We start from the raw sequence: 14,174 nt of genomic DNA on the forward strand, positions 1-14,174 counted from the left end.
GAGAACCAGCGGGATCTCCAAATGCACGCCCCCGCGTGACCAGGGCCGTGCGGCCACTGGCGCACCGCCGAGGCCGAGCGCGGATCCCAGCGGCGCGCGTCGCTTTCCGGCGAGGGGGGCAAGTGGCGCGCGCCGTCCACAGGATGGGAAGATTCCGGCGCGCTCGGCGCGTGCGTACATTTTCTCCCTTCGTCCCGTTCGATCCGCCGCCTTGTTGCCTTGCGCGCGTGCGTCCGCCTCCTCCGCATGCGATGCGAATCGGGCGCGGGACGCAACGAGATGCGCGCGCCGGACGCCCAGTGCCGGAGCGAGTCCGCGCGGCCTGCCGCGGCGCAGGCGCGACGAGGAGCGCCGCTGCCCGCGTGCGTGGCCCGCCGCCCCCGCTCCGCTGCGCACCACTACTTACTCCACTGGTCGCGCCCGCTCGCCCCCTCCCCCGACTCTATATCTACCCGTTCTCTCCCTCCCTCCCACACCCATGGCTTTGTCTCCAGCAGAGGCTAGGGAGTTCTAGAACCTAGGCTGGCCTCGCACTAGCTACTTTGCCTTGGTCCAGTCTCTGGTCTCTGGTGGCATCCGGTCCTACCTACCTGGCCATGCACTTCCATTTCCCAGTTCTTCTTGTATCCCTGATCAACTTAGATTTCTTCGACGCTTGAGTTTCCGGCTCTGCCATCTCATACCTGTAAGTCCGATCTGAACTTGGATGTCTTCCAATTCTTCCATATCCATTGTACAGTTGCTTTGCGCATTTCTCTTGGTTCACTCAGAGTAGCATTTGTTAAACTGTAAGTTTAGAGGCAGTTTAGAGGGTGCCCTGTGGGAACATTAGGCTACTAAGTCTTGTCAGAAAATAGAGAGCGAGTAATCAGAAAGAAGTGTTCTACAGTTAGTCTCCATTGCTAATATTTCATTGTGGAACTGGATTCATAAGCAGTGACCCAAAACATGGTGTGGTAGTCGGTAGCAGTCAGTCATATGATGCATAGACTACGATTTTGAGTTGGTATGGCGAGTAGGAAATGGAGTTCGATGTTCCATTCTATGGTTCATGACATTGATATGTTGGTGTTCCTCAGTACTCGACAGAGCTTGGACTAGCCATGTTAACAGGATGAACGACCAAAGTTAGTAATACAACATAACCACCTGCAGATCATATAACGAAGTGTAATTTATTTTCTGAGCAAATATGGCAGGTGATCTGCTTTTCATTTATTATATTAGTAGAAAGCAAGTAAAATATGTACTAGATTTTCCTACCACTATGTTACATACAAATCAGATATTCGTATTCCTATAATGTCACCACACTATGCTATCTGCCTCTTCAGGTCAGCGCATCATGTTGACTGTTGTCTATGCGCTTCTCTGAATGCCTCAATATCACAACTGGTGAGTGTTGTCAGTTGCTCATGTGTTGCTGAAGTGTAATTTCACAATTTTCACCAGTTCATTGTATGTGGACGTGTGGCCCACTAGGATTAACTGTATTAAAAGTGCTAGAACTTTCACATCATCCTCATGAGCTACAAAAAGTACCACTAGACAACGGCCTTGCATGCTAGAGACTGCTCTGATAAGTACCTTTGCTTTGATCTGGAATATAATCATTCAGTCATCTGCTTGCTGGATGAGTTAATTGCTGATATACGAAGTATGAAGATACCCGAGACCTTAAACCTTATGTTCTAACTGACTAGTTGGCGTAATTCTGCTAAAACATCTGACTAGTTGGCGTAATTCTGTAGTTAGCAAGGAATTTGATCATTGTCAAACATCTCTTTCTGAAAAAGAAGAATCACCGTACAACTTAGTTCTATTCAGAAGTAGAGTATCAGAAACCATACTCACAAATCAGTGACGAGGGACGCACAGTAGATTAGATAAAAAAATAATTGATTATGTTTTTGTCACATGGTCCCCATGATCATTGAGTAGCTCGCTTTCAATAGAATGGTACATCCTTTTAACCCTTTCACACTTCAATTTCCTTCAATTCCTTTCAATTATCACTGTGATGCAAGCGAACTGCACATCCTTTCATTTGTTTTTTCAACGTTAAATAATGTATACTTTTCTAAAATATCAAGGCATTATTACTGTCATCAAATCCAGTCACCAGTGCACTTACGTCTGGTTTTCTTATTTTCAGGTAAACAGTGCTAAGAGTGCAATGTCAACCTCAGATTTTCATATATATTTTCTGTTATTTCTCGTGCTATGCAATTTGGGAATATCAAAATCCCTACCTCTGGATAGAGACGCCCTTTTGGAGATAAAAGGTTTTCTGGAAGATCCACATAATTACCTATACAACTGGGATAAATTTCATTCACCGTGCCAATTTTATGGTGTTACATGTGACAATGATTCTGGTGATGTCATTGGGATATCACTCTCAAATATATCACTATCAGGGACTATATCATCTTCATTTTCTCTTCTTCAACAATTACGCACCCTGGAGCTTGGGGCAAACTCCATCTCAGGAACTGTTCCCGCCGCAATGGCCAACTGCACAAATCTTCAGGTTCTAAATCTGTCAATGAACAGTTTAACAGGCCAGTTGCCCGATCTTTCAGCATTGCTCGACCTACAAGTTCTTGACTTGTCCACAAATAGTTTTAATGGGGCATTTCCTGCATGGGTCAGCAAATTATCAGGTCTAACTCAATTAGGCCTAGGAGAGAACAACTTCGATGAAGGTGATGTTCCAGAAAGCATCGGAGACCTGAAGAATTTAACATGGCTATTCCTGGGACAATGCAATCTTAGGGGAGAGATACCAGCTTCAGTCTTTGATTTGGTATCACTTGGGACACTGGACTTCTCACGCAATCAGATTACTGGTGTATTTCCAAAGGCAATATCCAAAATGAGGAACCTGTGGAAGATTGAGCTCTACCAAAACAACCTGACCGGTGAAATTCCTCAAGAGCTTGAAAATCTAACCTTGTTATCTGAGTTTGATGTGTCTCGCAATCAGCTGACTGGCATGCTGCCTAAGGAAATTGGTAGCCTCAAAAAGCTGAGGATATTTCATATATACCACAATAACTTCTATGGTGAACTTCCTGAAGGGCTGGGGGAACTGCTGTTTCTTGAATCATTCTCAACCTATGAAAATCAGTTCTCAGGAAAGTTTCCTGCTAACCTTGGCCGATTCTCACCACTCAACACAATTGACATATCAGAGAATTATTTTTCTGGCGAATTTCCAAGATTCTTGTGCCAAAACAACAAGCTTCAGTTCTTACTGGCTTTGACCAACAACTTCTCAGGTGAATTCCCTGGCTCCTATTCTTCCTGCAAGACACTTCAGAGGTTCAGAATAAGTCAAAATCAATTCAGTGGGAGTATTCCTCCAGGATTATGGGGATTGCCTAATGCTGTGATAATTGATGTTGCTGATAATGGATTTACTGGGGACATATCTTCTGATATAGGTTTTTCAGTTACTCTGAACCAGCTGTATGTTCAGAACAACAACTTCATTGGGGTGCTTCCAGTAGAACTTGGAAGGCTCTCCCAGCTGCAGAAGTTGGTTGCTTCCAACAACAGATTCTCTGGTCAAATTCCTATACAGATTGGAAGTCTCAAGCAGCTAACTTACCTTCATTTGGAATATAATGCACTGGAAGGGCCAATACCTCCAGACATTGGTATGTGCAGTAGCATGGTTGACCTGAACCTTGCAGAGAATTCTTTGATTGGAGAAATTCCAGACACATTGATCTCCCTCTTCAATCTCAATTCACTCAATATATCCCATAACATGATCTCTGGTGACATTCCTGATGGTCTGCAGTCATTGAAGCTGAGTGATATTGATTTCTCCCATAACAAGTTATCCGGCCCAGTCCCTCGTCAATTCCTGATGATAGCTGGAGATGATGCATTCTCTGAAAATGCCGGCCTTTGTGTTGCAGACACTTCAGAAGAGTGGAAGAAAAGTGTCTCTAATTTAAGACCATGTCAGTGGTCCGACAACCGTCACAAATTCTCAATGAGATGTCTTTTTCTTGTGCTGATCACAGTGACATCTTTGCTTGTTCTCCTATCTGGGTTGGCATGTCTTAGCTATGAAAATTACAAACTTGAAGAGTTGAATAGAAAAGGGGACATTGAGAGTGGTGGTGGCACTGACTTGAAGTGGGTTCTTGAGACCTTCCATCCTCCAGAGCTTGACCCTGAGGAAATATGCAACTTGGATGCAGAGAATTTGATTGGCTGTGGAGGCACTGGCAAAGTTTACAGACTAGAATTGAGCAAGGGAAGGGGAACTGTGGCTGTGAAGGAGTTGTGGAAGCGTGATGATGCAAAGGTCTTGAAGACTGAGATAAATACCCTTGGGAAGATACGCCATCGGAACATTCTGAAACTCAATGCATTTTTTACTGGTGGAATATCAAACTTTCTTGTCTATGAGTATGTGGTGAATGGCAACCTGTATGATGCTATTCGCCGTGAGTTCAAAGCTGGACTGCCCGAACTTGATTGGGACAAGCGGTGCCGGATTGCTGTTGGGGTTGCTAAGGGCATCATGTACCTTCACCATGATTGCTCCCCAGCCATAATTCATCGGGACATAAAGTCGACCAACATACTTCTGGATGAGGACTATGAAGCTAAGCTTGCAGATTTCGGCATTGCTAGATTGGTGGAAGGTTTACCACTTAGCTGCTTTGCTGGTACCCATGGCTACATGGCTCCTGGTAAGTTTTTTGAAGACTAGTCTCCGTTTTTGCATAGCTGTAGTTACTGAACATCGCTCTCTACTATTACTGAAGAAAATATTTTGTCGGTGGAACTCAAGTGCTCTACAATCCATTTTGACTTGTCTTGGTAAATAACCTAGTCAAATGAAATGGTTCACAAATTGTTAGACACTCTAATGCTGGTTGTCACTTAAAGATGGGTGCAAAGTTTTTAGTTGCTCTTCTGCAATTTCTTAATGATTTGGTATCAGTTATTAATAGTATAGCATTTCATAAGTAGTGTGTTCCATACTGAATAATTATCATTTATTCCTAAGACCTATATTAATGTCAGATGCATGTAATTTAAAGATATTAGTCTGAAAATGTCAGCCTCATGTCATCTTAAATCAATATGCAGAGCTTGCGTATTCTCTAAAGGCCACAGAGAAGAGTGATGTTTACAGCTTTGGTGTTGTACTACTAGAGTTGCTTACCGGGCGTAGCCCAACTGATCAACAGTTTGACAGCGAAATGAGCATTGTCTCATGGGTTTCATTTCATCTGGCTGAGCAAAGCCCAACAGCTGTTCTTGATCCAAAAGTAAGCAATGACTCATCAGAGTACATGATAAAGGCCCTGAATATTGCTATTCTTTGTACTGCTCAGCTTCCTTCTGAACGGCCGACAATGAGAGAAGTTGTGAAAATGCTCATCGACAATGATCCGAGCTCCACAACTGGGAGGGCAAAGAACAAGAATGATAAGTAACAACATGCTTTTTCTTAGTAAGATATACTAGTAACAATCAGAACATCAGGGCCTCTAAGCACCCTGTAGCACTCATGGGGGAAGCTTATTAGGTCCTCAGACTGCCTGACTAGTGAATACAGTAGCAACTAGCAGGCTGGTAAAATAACGTGGAGGTATAGCCTCTGCAAAGCTTGTCCATATGTAAAAGCTTTAGATAATATCCTGTAAAAATTAGTATTTTGTACTGAAAAATTCTGTAAATACATCGTGCATCGACATGATTTGTGCATCCCTTGCAAAAGTTTGTGAATGACGATAAGATTAGTGCTTATTTTGACCATCCGTTTCAATTTATTAGAGTACGAACGATCTAAAGGGTTATTACAGCCGATTTGTACCGATATGTCAAAATCAGAGGAAAACAGAGCACACACAATCAGCTCAGAGCATGACTACAGTCTTCTCTTACTTGGAGCAGATTTTTGCTATTGTACATGACTACAATGACTTAGCCTCTAGGGCTCTAGCTGACAGTTTTAAAAGGGTTGGAAGAGACCTTCAAGCTATCCACAATGTCAGTCACAGAGCCTATACCCACTGCCACTGAAATCATCAAACAAACCATGCTCAAACCCTGCAGAAGATACCACTTCTTCCTCCCCTTGGTGATCTTGCATTGGGCAATGTGCATGCTTACGGGGAAGTAAACCGTCAGCGGCCAGAAGCTGAATGCTCCAAGGAGCCCCAGCACAGCGTTGAAGAATGGTATCATCATTGCCACCACAGTCGTCGCCACAACTATGACTGTCCTTAAGACGAGCTTGTATGGCGCTACGGTCACAGATCCTCGCTGCATCAAGGGGATGCTGACGGTGTATGCACTGTTGATGAACTTGGCTTCCGGCCACCGGGAGGCAGCCCACCTCTCAACTGAGGCGAATATAGGCTGCGCATAAACCTGCATCGAGAAAGGGCTTCAGCTAGTTCACCCAATTCAGTTCTTTTTTTTTTTGGGTACCTAGTTCAGTTCTGAATCTGATAACTGAAATTCTACTATTCAGATGTGAAGTAAGTTAGCAAGTCATGATCTGAGATTTGCTGACCTGGTATGCTCCAATGAGGTGGAGGATGAGGCACATGTTGGCAATGTCGACGAGCCAGAAGGGCCCTAGCCCAGCCGCCGTCAAGATATTGCCGGGAGCATTTGAACCAAATGCCGCATACCCAGCACAGCCAACGGAGATGTAGAAGATGGTGGTGGCTCCAATCCCATACATTGATGCCTTCTTCATGGTCTTGTTCTCCGCTGGTGGTGACTTCAGCGTATCCTAGAATCAGAAGTTCAGAACAGTTCAGAAAGGCACTATGCTGACAAGAACAACGCTACTCGGTCTAATGTTCTGAACCAATTTTCCTTTCGAAGTCGCTGCAAATTCATTCAGAGCAAGAGCGGCTGCACGCTTGCACTATGTGTAATTTGCATCATGCACACGGCGTACCTGTATCTCGATCAGCACTTCCGCAAAAGTGTAAGCAAAGGCAATGTTCCCCAGGGCCAGAAGCACGTTCCAGAGCTTCTTGGTCGAGGACGCCGCGGTGGCACCCGCAATCCTGCCCCCGAGACCGCCGCCGTGCGACACCAACTGCCCCACCGAGAGTCCGAGGCCGATGAAGGAGTAGGCGAACGACATGACCGCCGCGACGACGGACAGCCAGGTGATGTGCTCCAGGCCGGGGAACTGGGACAGCACCACCTGGACCACGCTGAAGGCCAGCATCAGCACGGTCCCCGACGCGTCGCAGCGCGCGCCGGCGCCGTTCCGGCGGGAGCAGTCCGACTGCCTAATCGCCCTGTGTGACGTACAAACAGACCATCACGGTGATTCTTCTCTCTGTTTTTCTCTCTCAAGCTTGTGTAGAGATACAGAGGAAACTGCCTGAGGTTTGGTTACTCACACCATGCTTATGGTCGCGGTGATGGTGTAGCCGACCATGGTGCCCCACAGGTTGACGTACTGGGCGATGCCGCACATGAACACCTCTCTGGGACCTGTGATTTCCAGGCATTGCGGCGTTCATCAGTGAAACCGGCGCGAGGAACAGAGGGCGGACTCGCCACTGTCCGTGCAGGTGCGGAGAGGCGGCGCGCGTACTGAGGTATGATCTGACGGCGTCCATGTAGGTGCGGTTCCTGTCTCCGGTGACGGGGTGCGGCGCGCGGTAGGCGTTGGCGAGCAGCGTGGAGGTGTAGTAGGTGACGCACGCGAAGCCGGCGAGCGCGAGGGGCCCCGCGACCCAGCCCAGCTGCGCCACGCTCCACGCCAGCGCCAGCACGCCGGAGCCGATCACCGCCGTCACAATGTGCGCCGTCGCCGTCCATACCGTCCCTGGAACCAACAAGAGAGGGGGGAAAAAACCACGAAGGAGCTCAACGACCCGAAAGAATCGCCGAAGCCTTGACCGATCCCCGGTAGACCGAAGCACACCAAAAATCTCCCGAAACATGGGGAGGGGAAGAAGGGGGAAGGCGCGCGCGCACCTGTCCGCTCGTGCTCCTGCTCGTAGTCGCCCCTCTCGACGTCGTCTGCCGCCGCCGCGCTCTTGTCCATGTCGCGCCCGCCCCGTGCGCGCGCCCGGGTGTCCCGTGACCGCGGGAAGCGCAAGGGAAAGAGAGAGCGAGAGGGGGGATCCGGGCAAGGGGCCAGCCACGCGACGAACCGGGACGGGGTTTGGGTGGTTTATATAGGGCTCGGAAGGCGAAGCCAACACGGGGCGCGCTCTGGCAGGACCGGCGCCTGGGCCTGTAGAACCCCGGCGCGCCAGTTCAGCAGCGGCAAGGGACTCCTCACTCTGTTCGTGTTGGGTGGAGTGCTTTTTTTTTTTGACGGAACCGCCAAGTTAAAATGTTTAATTAAGCGTAACTGTCATTATTTGAACTTGAACGCATCAGGCGCATCAGGCGCATTAACTTAATTAAGTGTAACCTGACAGTCTGTTTCCAACCCACAGGCCGATCGAAACACACCAGTAGTCTCGCACGACGGCGAGCGCAGATGGTACCGGCATGATAGAATCTTACAAAAATAGTAACTAACATTAAGACAATTACCTAACCACTTTCAATATAAAAATTTACAAAAACAGTTTCCAATTTAGAATTTACGTAAGAAGGGATAGCAGCGGAAAATAATCTAACCTGAGGAACACTTTTAATAAAGGACTCATAAAAGAGCAAAATTAGATTGAGAACTACGGAGACGGGAGGACATCACATCGAGCCCACTGACGTGAATCCCAGTTAACTTCTACACATGAAACAGGGTAAACAACAAACCCTGAGTATACTAATACTCAGCAAGACTTACCCGACCATTGAGTATACTTAGCCCATATATCTAGACATGCAAAGTTTTCTGGCTGGTGGTTTATTTTGCAGAAAAACATCTAAAAGTGTATCCTTATTTTCAATATTTTAGCTCCAAGTTCTATATAGACTAACCATGATCTAATATTTGCATAAACCAACTAAAACAAACATGGTAGAATATTAATCACAATTTAAAGTAGACATCAATATATATAATATAATCCATGTTCCATATCATATTACTATGATGTGACGTAGTTGATCAAGGTGCTCATATCCGAGAGCAACTGACGGCGAATCGATTTGATTTAACCTTGCAAGGTGGACCTAACCAACACGACATGCATCAGTCCCGTCGGACCACACGCACTAACCATTCCCCTCCCTGTCTCGAACTACAGGAACCAGCCCAATGACATATAGTCAGCCGAGCCCTACGAGAGACCGCCAAAAGTAAAACGTGCAACCCATTTCTCCGCGGCCACTCGACTACCCTAGGAGTTGGGTGCGGGTTCCTGTACTTTCAATGCAAGGCAGTACTAGTGTCGGCGTCCTGACCTGGGGGCCCGGCACCAACTAGTAACGTGATGCGCGATCCCTCACCCTGGATGGTTGATGCAAGAGGTAACACAGGAACACACGGGGTTTATCCTGGTTCCGGCCGCGGGGCCGTACGTCCAGCAAAGGTGTGCGAGTGCACTGTACTATCTTGCACCGGGGGTGCCTGTAGTAGGGGGTACAAGCGAGGCGAGAGAGGGAGGAAAGCTCCCAAGTCTCTGCTAGAGGAGGTGATTGAGGCGAGTGCCAATATCGGGGCTCAAGAGCGTGTGTGCTCTGTGAGCTGTGCTGAGTGTTGGAGATGAACCTCGATCGAGAAGACAGAGCAAGCCTCCCCCTTTTATAGACACAAAGAGGGGCGGTGTACATGTACGGGAGGGGGAAGAAGTCGTCCTTCTTCCCCGAATCGGGGGCGTACAGTGGTCGACTACTGTAGAAAGTACACAGCGAGTACTGGAGATCATAGCACCGGGCGTGGCAGTTGTCCTGGGTGTCGTCCTTGGCCTTGCAGAGATCGCGCCAGTGTCCTGGCAGCCCCAGCGGGTGGCGTGGTGGTTGTTGTAGAGTGTACCGTCCTCTACGCTTGGCGTGGCGGCATCCCGAGGGTCCGGCAGGCGGAGGTCTTGATCAGGTCAAGGTTCGGGCTGCGCTCGAGGGTCATGCCCATGCCGTTCGAGGATTCTGCAGAGGGGTAAGTACAAAGGAAGTACGGGGAGTTGGCAGCACAGTGGCTGGAGCAGTGCCGAGCACGTCCCGCACAGCGTTGTAGGTTCCCACAGTGCGTCCGGAATGGCAGAGCAGTGACCGGAGTTGGTGGACGGGACTCCGGTCACTGCCACTGTGCGGAATGGCGGCCTGACGCCGTTTGACCTGGGCGCTGTGGAGGAGTGGTTGGCCTTTAATGCCTCTGTACGGCGGAGGGCGAGCGGATGGTGGTTTGTCCTTTCTGTTGAGGGGTGGCCTCGAGCGAAGCGGAGTCGATCCGCTTGCTCGAGGGTAGGCTCGCTACCCTCGAATGAGGCGGAGACGTGGGGCGCTGACGAGGGTCTCGGCGGGTAGCCCTCGAGCGAGGCGGAGACTACCCCGCGGGTTCGAGGGGGGTGCGAATGGGCCGCACTGTGTACTTGGGCCGTGGATTGGGCTTCTTTGAGTCATTTCCTTTCCTTTGGATTGGAAGGAGGCTGTAGGCCTTCGTGGGCCCGTTTGCCTAACATGTGTTTTGCATTTTAAGGGCGATTGGGTCCCCTAATTAGGGTGCCCCTAATTATGGTACCCGACAGTAGCCCCCGAGCCTTTGTAGGGATGAGCATCAGCCCTGCAGAGGCTTGATCCCTCGAGGGTGTGACTCGGGTGCTGACCGCGGAGATCTTGGTTTGCTTGGCGGGGGCGCGACGGTGCTCTGGAGAGCATTGTCAGAGAAGATCATTCCGAGATCGGGTTTCGTTGTTGGAGAAGCAGTGAGGAGGCCACTCCAAGTTGTCTATGCAGATCATAGTCGCCTCGAGTACCATGGCGTTCGAGTTAGTCTGCGGAGGGTTTTTTGATCCTCGAATGTGTGAAGTTTCCTCCATGGGGGCGCATCAGCGCACCCGCAGGTGTAGCCCCCGAGGCCTTGGAGGAGTGCTTGCACTCGTCCAAGGGCTATAAATGCCGCCCTGCATGGTTGATTAACTAGGGTGGCCGTCCAGCGTCTCTTTCAGCCAGCCTCGACGTTCCTTTCAGCCGGCATCGGCATTTTTCGTGCTGGGGCAGCGACCCGTGATTCTGTTGAACCATCTGGCCTGCGTGCGTTGAGTGCGGGAGGTTTGGTTAAACACGTGGAACTTCACAATCGACGGTAGCCGATTTATTCGAGGGTGCGGCCTATGCCGCGATGCGCGTGGAGCCCCCGAGCCCTGGCCTGTGTGAAGGCGTTCAGGGAACCCTCGACTTTTCGTTATGACCCTCGTCGCCCTTCCGCAGGGAGGAGGGGTGAAGTGCGCCATGCTACCCATGCCCGGGCCGCGAGCTATGGCTGCTTCAGTGAGCTGTTATCAGATGGTTCAAGTGGACGTCTGTGCCCCGTTCGATAAGGGTCAGCTTGTGGTCCATGGACACATCACATAAAGTGCTGTCAAAGGTTCGCTAGGCGGGGTTCGAACCCATTCGATAGGGTCCGATGGCTCGGTGCTCTCCCTCGATGGGATCCCCCTGCTAGGCACCCTCGGCTGGCCTCGAACACTGCGTAGGGCGTCTTGAACTCCGCGTTCGAGGGTCGCTTGTATGGCACGCCCATGCAGTCCCTGACTCTGGTGATCTGGGGTGCTTGTCGAACCCTCGACGGGCCAGGCTTCGAACCCCTTATCCGTAAGGCCTCGGAATAGATTTCCTTCGACGGTAAGGAATCCCCGGAGAAAATATTTCATAACGGTTCGCTTAGATGGCGCAGAGTTGACGGTCGTGCGCGCGTGTCTTCCACTAGTCGTGGGCGACGTGGCCCGGTACGTGCGGTGCAGTGCGGGCGCGCCTTTTCAGGCGGTTGCCTTGGGTAGGCGGAGAGGCGTGGGCGGTGGCTGGCGGACGGGACGGTGCTACAGTCCCACCGCGCCCGTTGGTTACTGCACCGCAATTACAACCAAGCGCGCGCGTGGGAGCGTCTGCAACCGTGGGGCCCTGCTGTCAGCGGCAGCAAATCTACCGCATTCAATGTGGTAGATTCGGGGCTGCGGCTGCGAATCCGCTCGTCTTGGTGGATAAAAGCGGGGAAGGGGGATACGATTGCGCTTACCTGGCCATTTGCTCTCGCCTCCCCCGCATTCTCCGCCTCCCCTGCATCCAGAGCCCAGAGCCAAGAGCGAGAGGAGGGAGGAGAAGAGGAGGGAGCGCACCTTAGCCGTCGTTGGAGCTTGCTTTCCGTGCTCCCCACCGATTCGGAGCGATGTCTGGGGTTGATGAGCCGTTGCCGTGGAGGAAGTTCACCGCCACCGCGACGGTCTTGGAGCAGTTGGTCAACGACAGGCTCTTGCTGTTGAACACCAACTCGGAGCGGCCGGTGTGGATCCCCCCGCGGCCGGAGGAGACCGAGCCGAATCCCCCCGACGGCTACATCATGAGCCTTGTGCGGCTCCATGAGCGGGGATTCGGCGTCCCCGTCGGCAGATTCATGCGGGCGCTGTGCAACTACTACGGAGTGGAGTTGCACAACTTCGGCCCCAACTCCATCTCGCAGGCGGCGGTCTTCGTCGCCCTCTGCGAGGGTTACCTGGGGATCGAAGCGCACTGGGATATGTGGATCCATCTGTTCCACGGCGAGCTCTACATCGAGAACGCACGGGGCCAGCCGAAGAGGTACGCTTGCGCTGGTGGCCTTATGCTCCATTTGCGCACGAACAGGTCGGATCTGTACATCCCCTGCAGGATGACCACGAACAACGCCGGGTGGACCCGAGGGTGGTTTTACCTGCGCAACGACGGTGGGCGGCTTCCGGCGTTCACCAACAAGGTGCTCCGGGAGAGGCCGGAGAAGTGGGGCTGGGGGTGTCGCCCTAGAGCAAGCAGGCCAAGCTCGAAGTGCTAACCAACGCACTGCAGCGCCTGGCGAGGAAGGGACTGACGGCGGCTGCCGTCATCGCAAATTTTCATCGGCAGAGGGTGATTCCACTCACGGAGAGGAACATGCCAATCTTCGACCTCACCCACGAGGCCCCGTACGCGGGCTCGAGGACGTCGAACGTGCTGCTCCCCCACATCGTCGCTGCCCGTAGAGCGAAGAGTGCGATGGCGGAGTTTCCCGACAACTCAGATGATCTCTGGGAGATCAAGATGTGCCCCGAGGCGGGGTACATTTCTGTGGTGAGTTTAAGTTTCAATTCGTTGTTGATTTCGTGCTGTTTCTTCCCCACTCCTTGTTCCTGACTTGGTTGCATTCACAGGGGGTGAACCACAAGGGCTACATCTCAAAGCCCCCAGTCCCGGAGGAACGCGAAGCCAACCGCCTGCGAGATGAGGCGGCGAAGAAGAAGAAGGATGCAGCGAAGAAGACCGCCGTCAGGAAGAGGGAGAGGAAAGAGAAGCACGCCAGGGAGTGCAAGATTGCAGAAGTGGAGGGTGCTCCGCGGCCGGCCACGCCCGAGTCCATGGAGGAGGAGGACTCCTCGGACATGGAGCTCAATTTTTTGGATGACGATGAGGCGGCGACGGGCGCGGGTTCCCCGCCGGTCTATCGAGGGGCTGACGGCGAGGGCTCAACGGTGACGCTGGGCGAGGCGAGGCTCACACCGGGATCACTGGTGGAGCCGCACCCCGCGAGGACGAGGGTCGCCCACACCGGCAGCGGGCAGGAGATCGTCCACGCCCGTGAAGGGGCAGAGATCGCCCCCGCCGGCGATGGGTAGGTAGGAGGACACCTGCGCCCGCGGTGTCGATGGGCGGCGGAGGGTCCACGGCGAGCGCGTGGACGCCCGCGCAGACAGCCTCGAGGCGCCAGGCTGACCCGAGGGTGACACCCCGGGTCAGTCATCGGGGAGTGTCAATGTGCCGCAGGCCCGGAGGAGCGGCACGGGCAAGCGTAGCATGAGCGCCCGGTTCGAGTAATTGTTTTCGTTTTTACCTTTTGCATTCATTCGCTCAACCCTCTAACCCTGTTGACTTCAACATTTCTTCCCCAATTGCCCGGCTGCAGGGCCTCTGCCAAGAATGCAGCCCGCCTCGCGCGGACCAAGGCCCTTAAGACCGGGGTGCACGCAACTTCGCACATGGCGTCGCAGCCCCTGCCCATAGTGGACATAGAGGCGGAGGCCGTAGAGCTCCGAGAAGCG

General features: G+C 51.7%; 2 protein-coding genes across 2 annotated transcripts; one reads left to right on the plus strand and one right to left on the minus strand.

The window, feature by feature from the left end:
• The first annotated feature begins 213 nt into the window (after window positions 1-213).
• On the plus strand, window positions 214-5,766 carry LOC120676134 (receptor protein-tyrosine kinase CEPR2-like). Its single transcript, XM_039957357.1, has 3 exons — window positions 214-685; window positions 2,156-4,718; window positions 5,122-5,766. Exons 2-3 carry the CDS (start codon window positions 2,177-2,179, stop codon window positions 5,469-5,471), a joined length of 2,892 nt encoding a protein of 963 aa, XP_039813291.1. The 5' UTR covers window positions 214-685; window positions 2,156-2,176; the 3' UTR covers window positions 5,472-5,766.
• LOC120676135 (amino acid permease 8-like) lies at window positions 5,764-8,168 on the minus strand. The gene is made up of 6 exons (XM_039957358.1): window positions 7,993-8,168; window positions 7,607-7,840; window positions 7,410-7,503; window positions 6,953-7,304; window positions 6,557-6,781; window positions 5,764-6,411 (listed from the first exon to the last, which is right to left on the minus strand). The coding sequence occupies exons 1-6, from the start codon at window positions 8,060-8,062 to the stop codon at window positions 5,977-5,979; spliced, it is 1,410 nt and encodes a 469-aa protein (XP_039813292.1). The 5' UTR covers window positions 8,063-8,168; the 3' UTR covers window positions 5,764-5,976.
• Between the last annotated feature and the right edge of the window lie 6,006 nt (window positions 8,169-14,174).

Source organism: Panicum virgatum, chromosome 5N, assembly GCF_016808335.1.
Source record: "Panicum virgatum strain AP13 chromosome 5N, P.virgatum_v5, whole genome shotgun sequence".
In the NCBI taxonomy this organism is placed as follows: Eukaryota; Viridiplantae; Streptophyta; class Magnoliopsida; order Poales; family Poaceae; genus Panicum; species Panicum virgatum.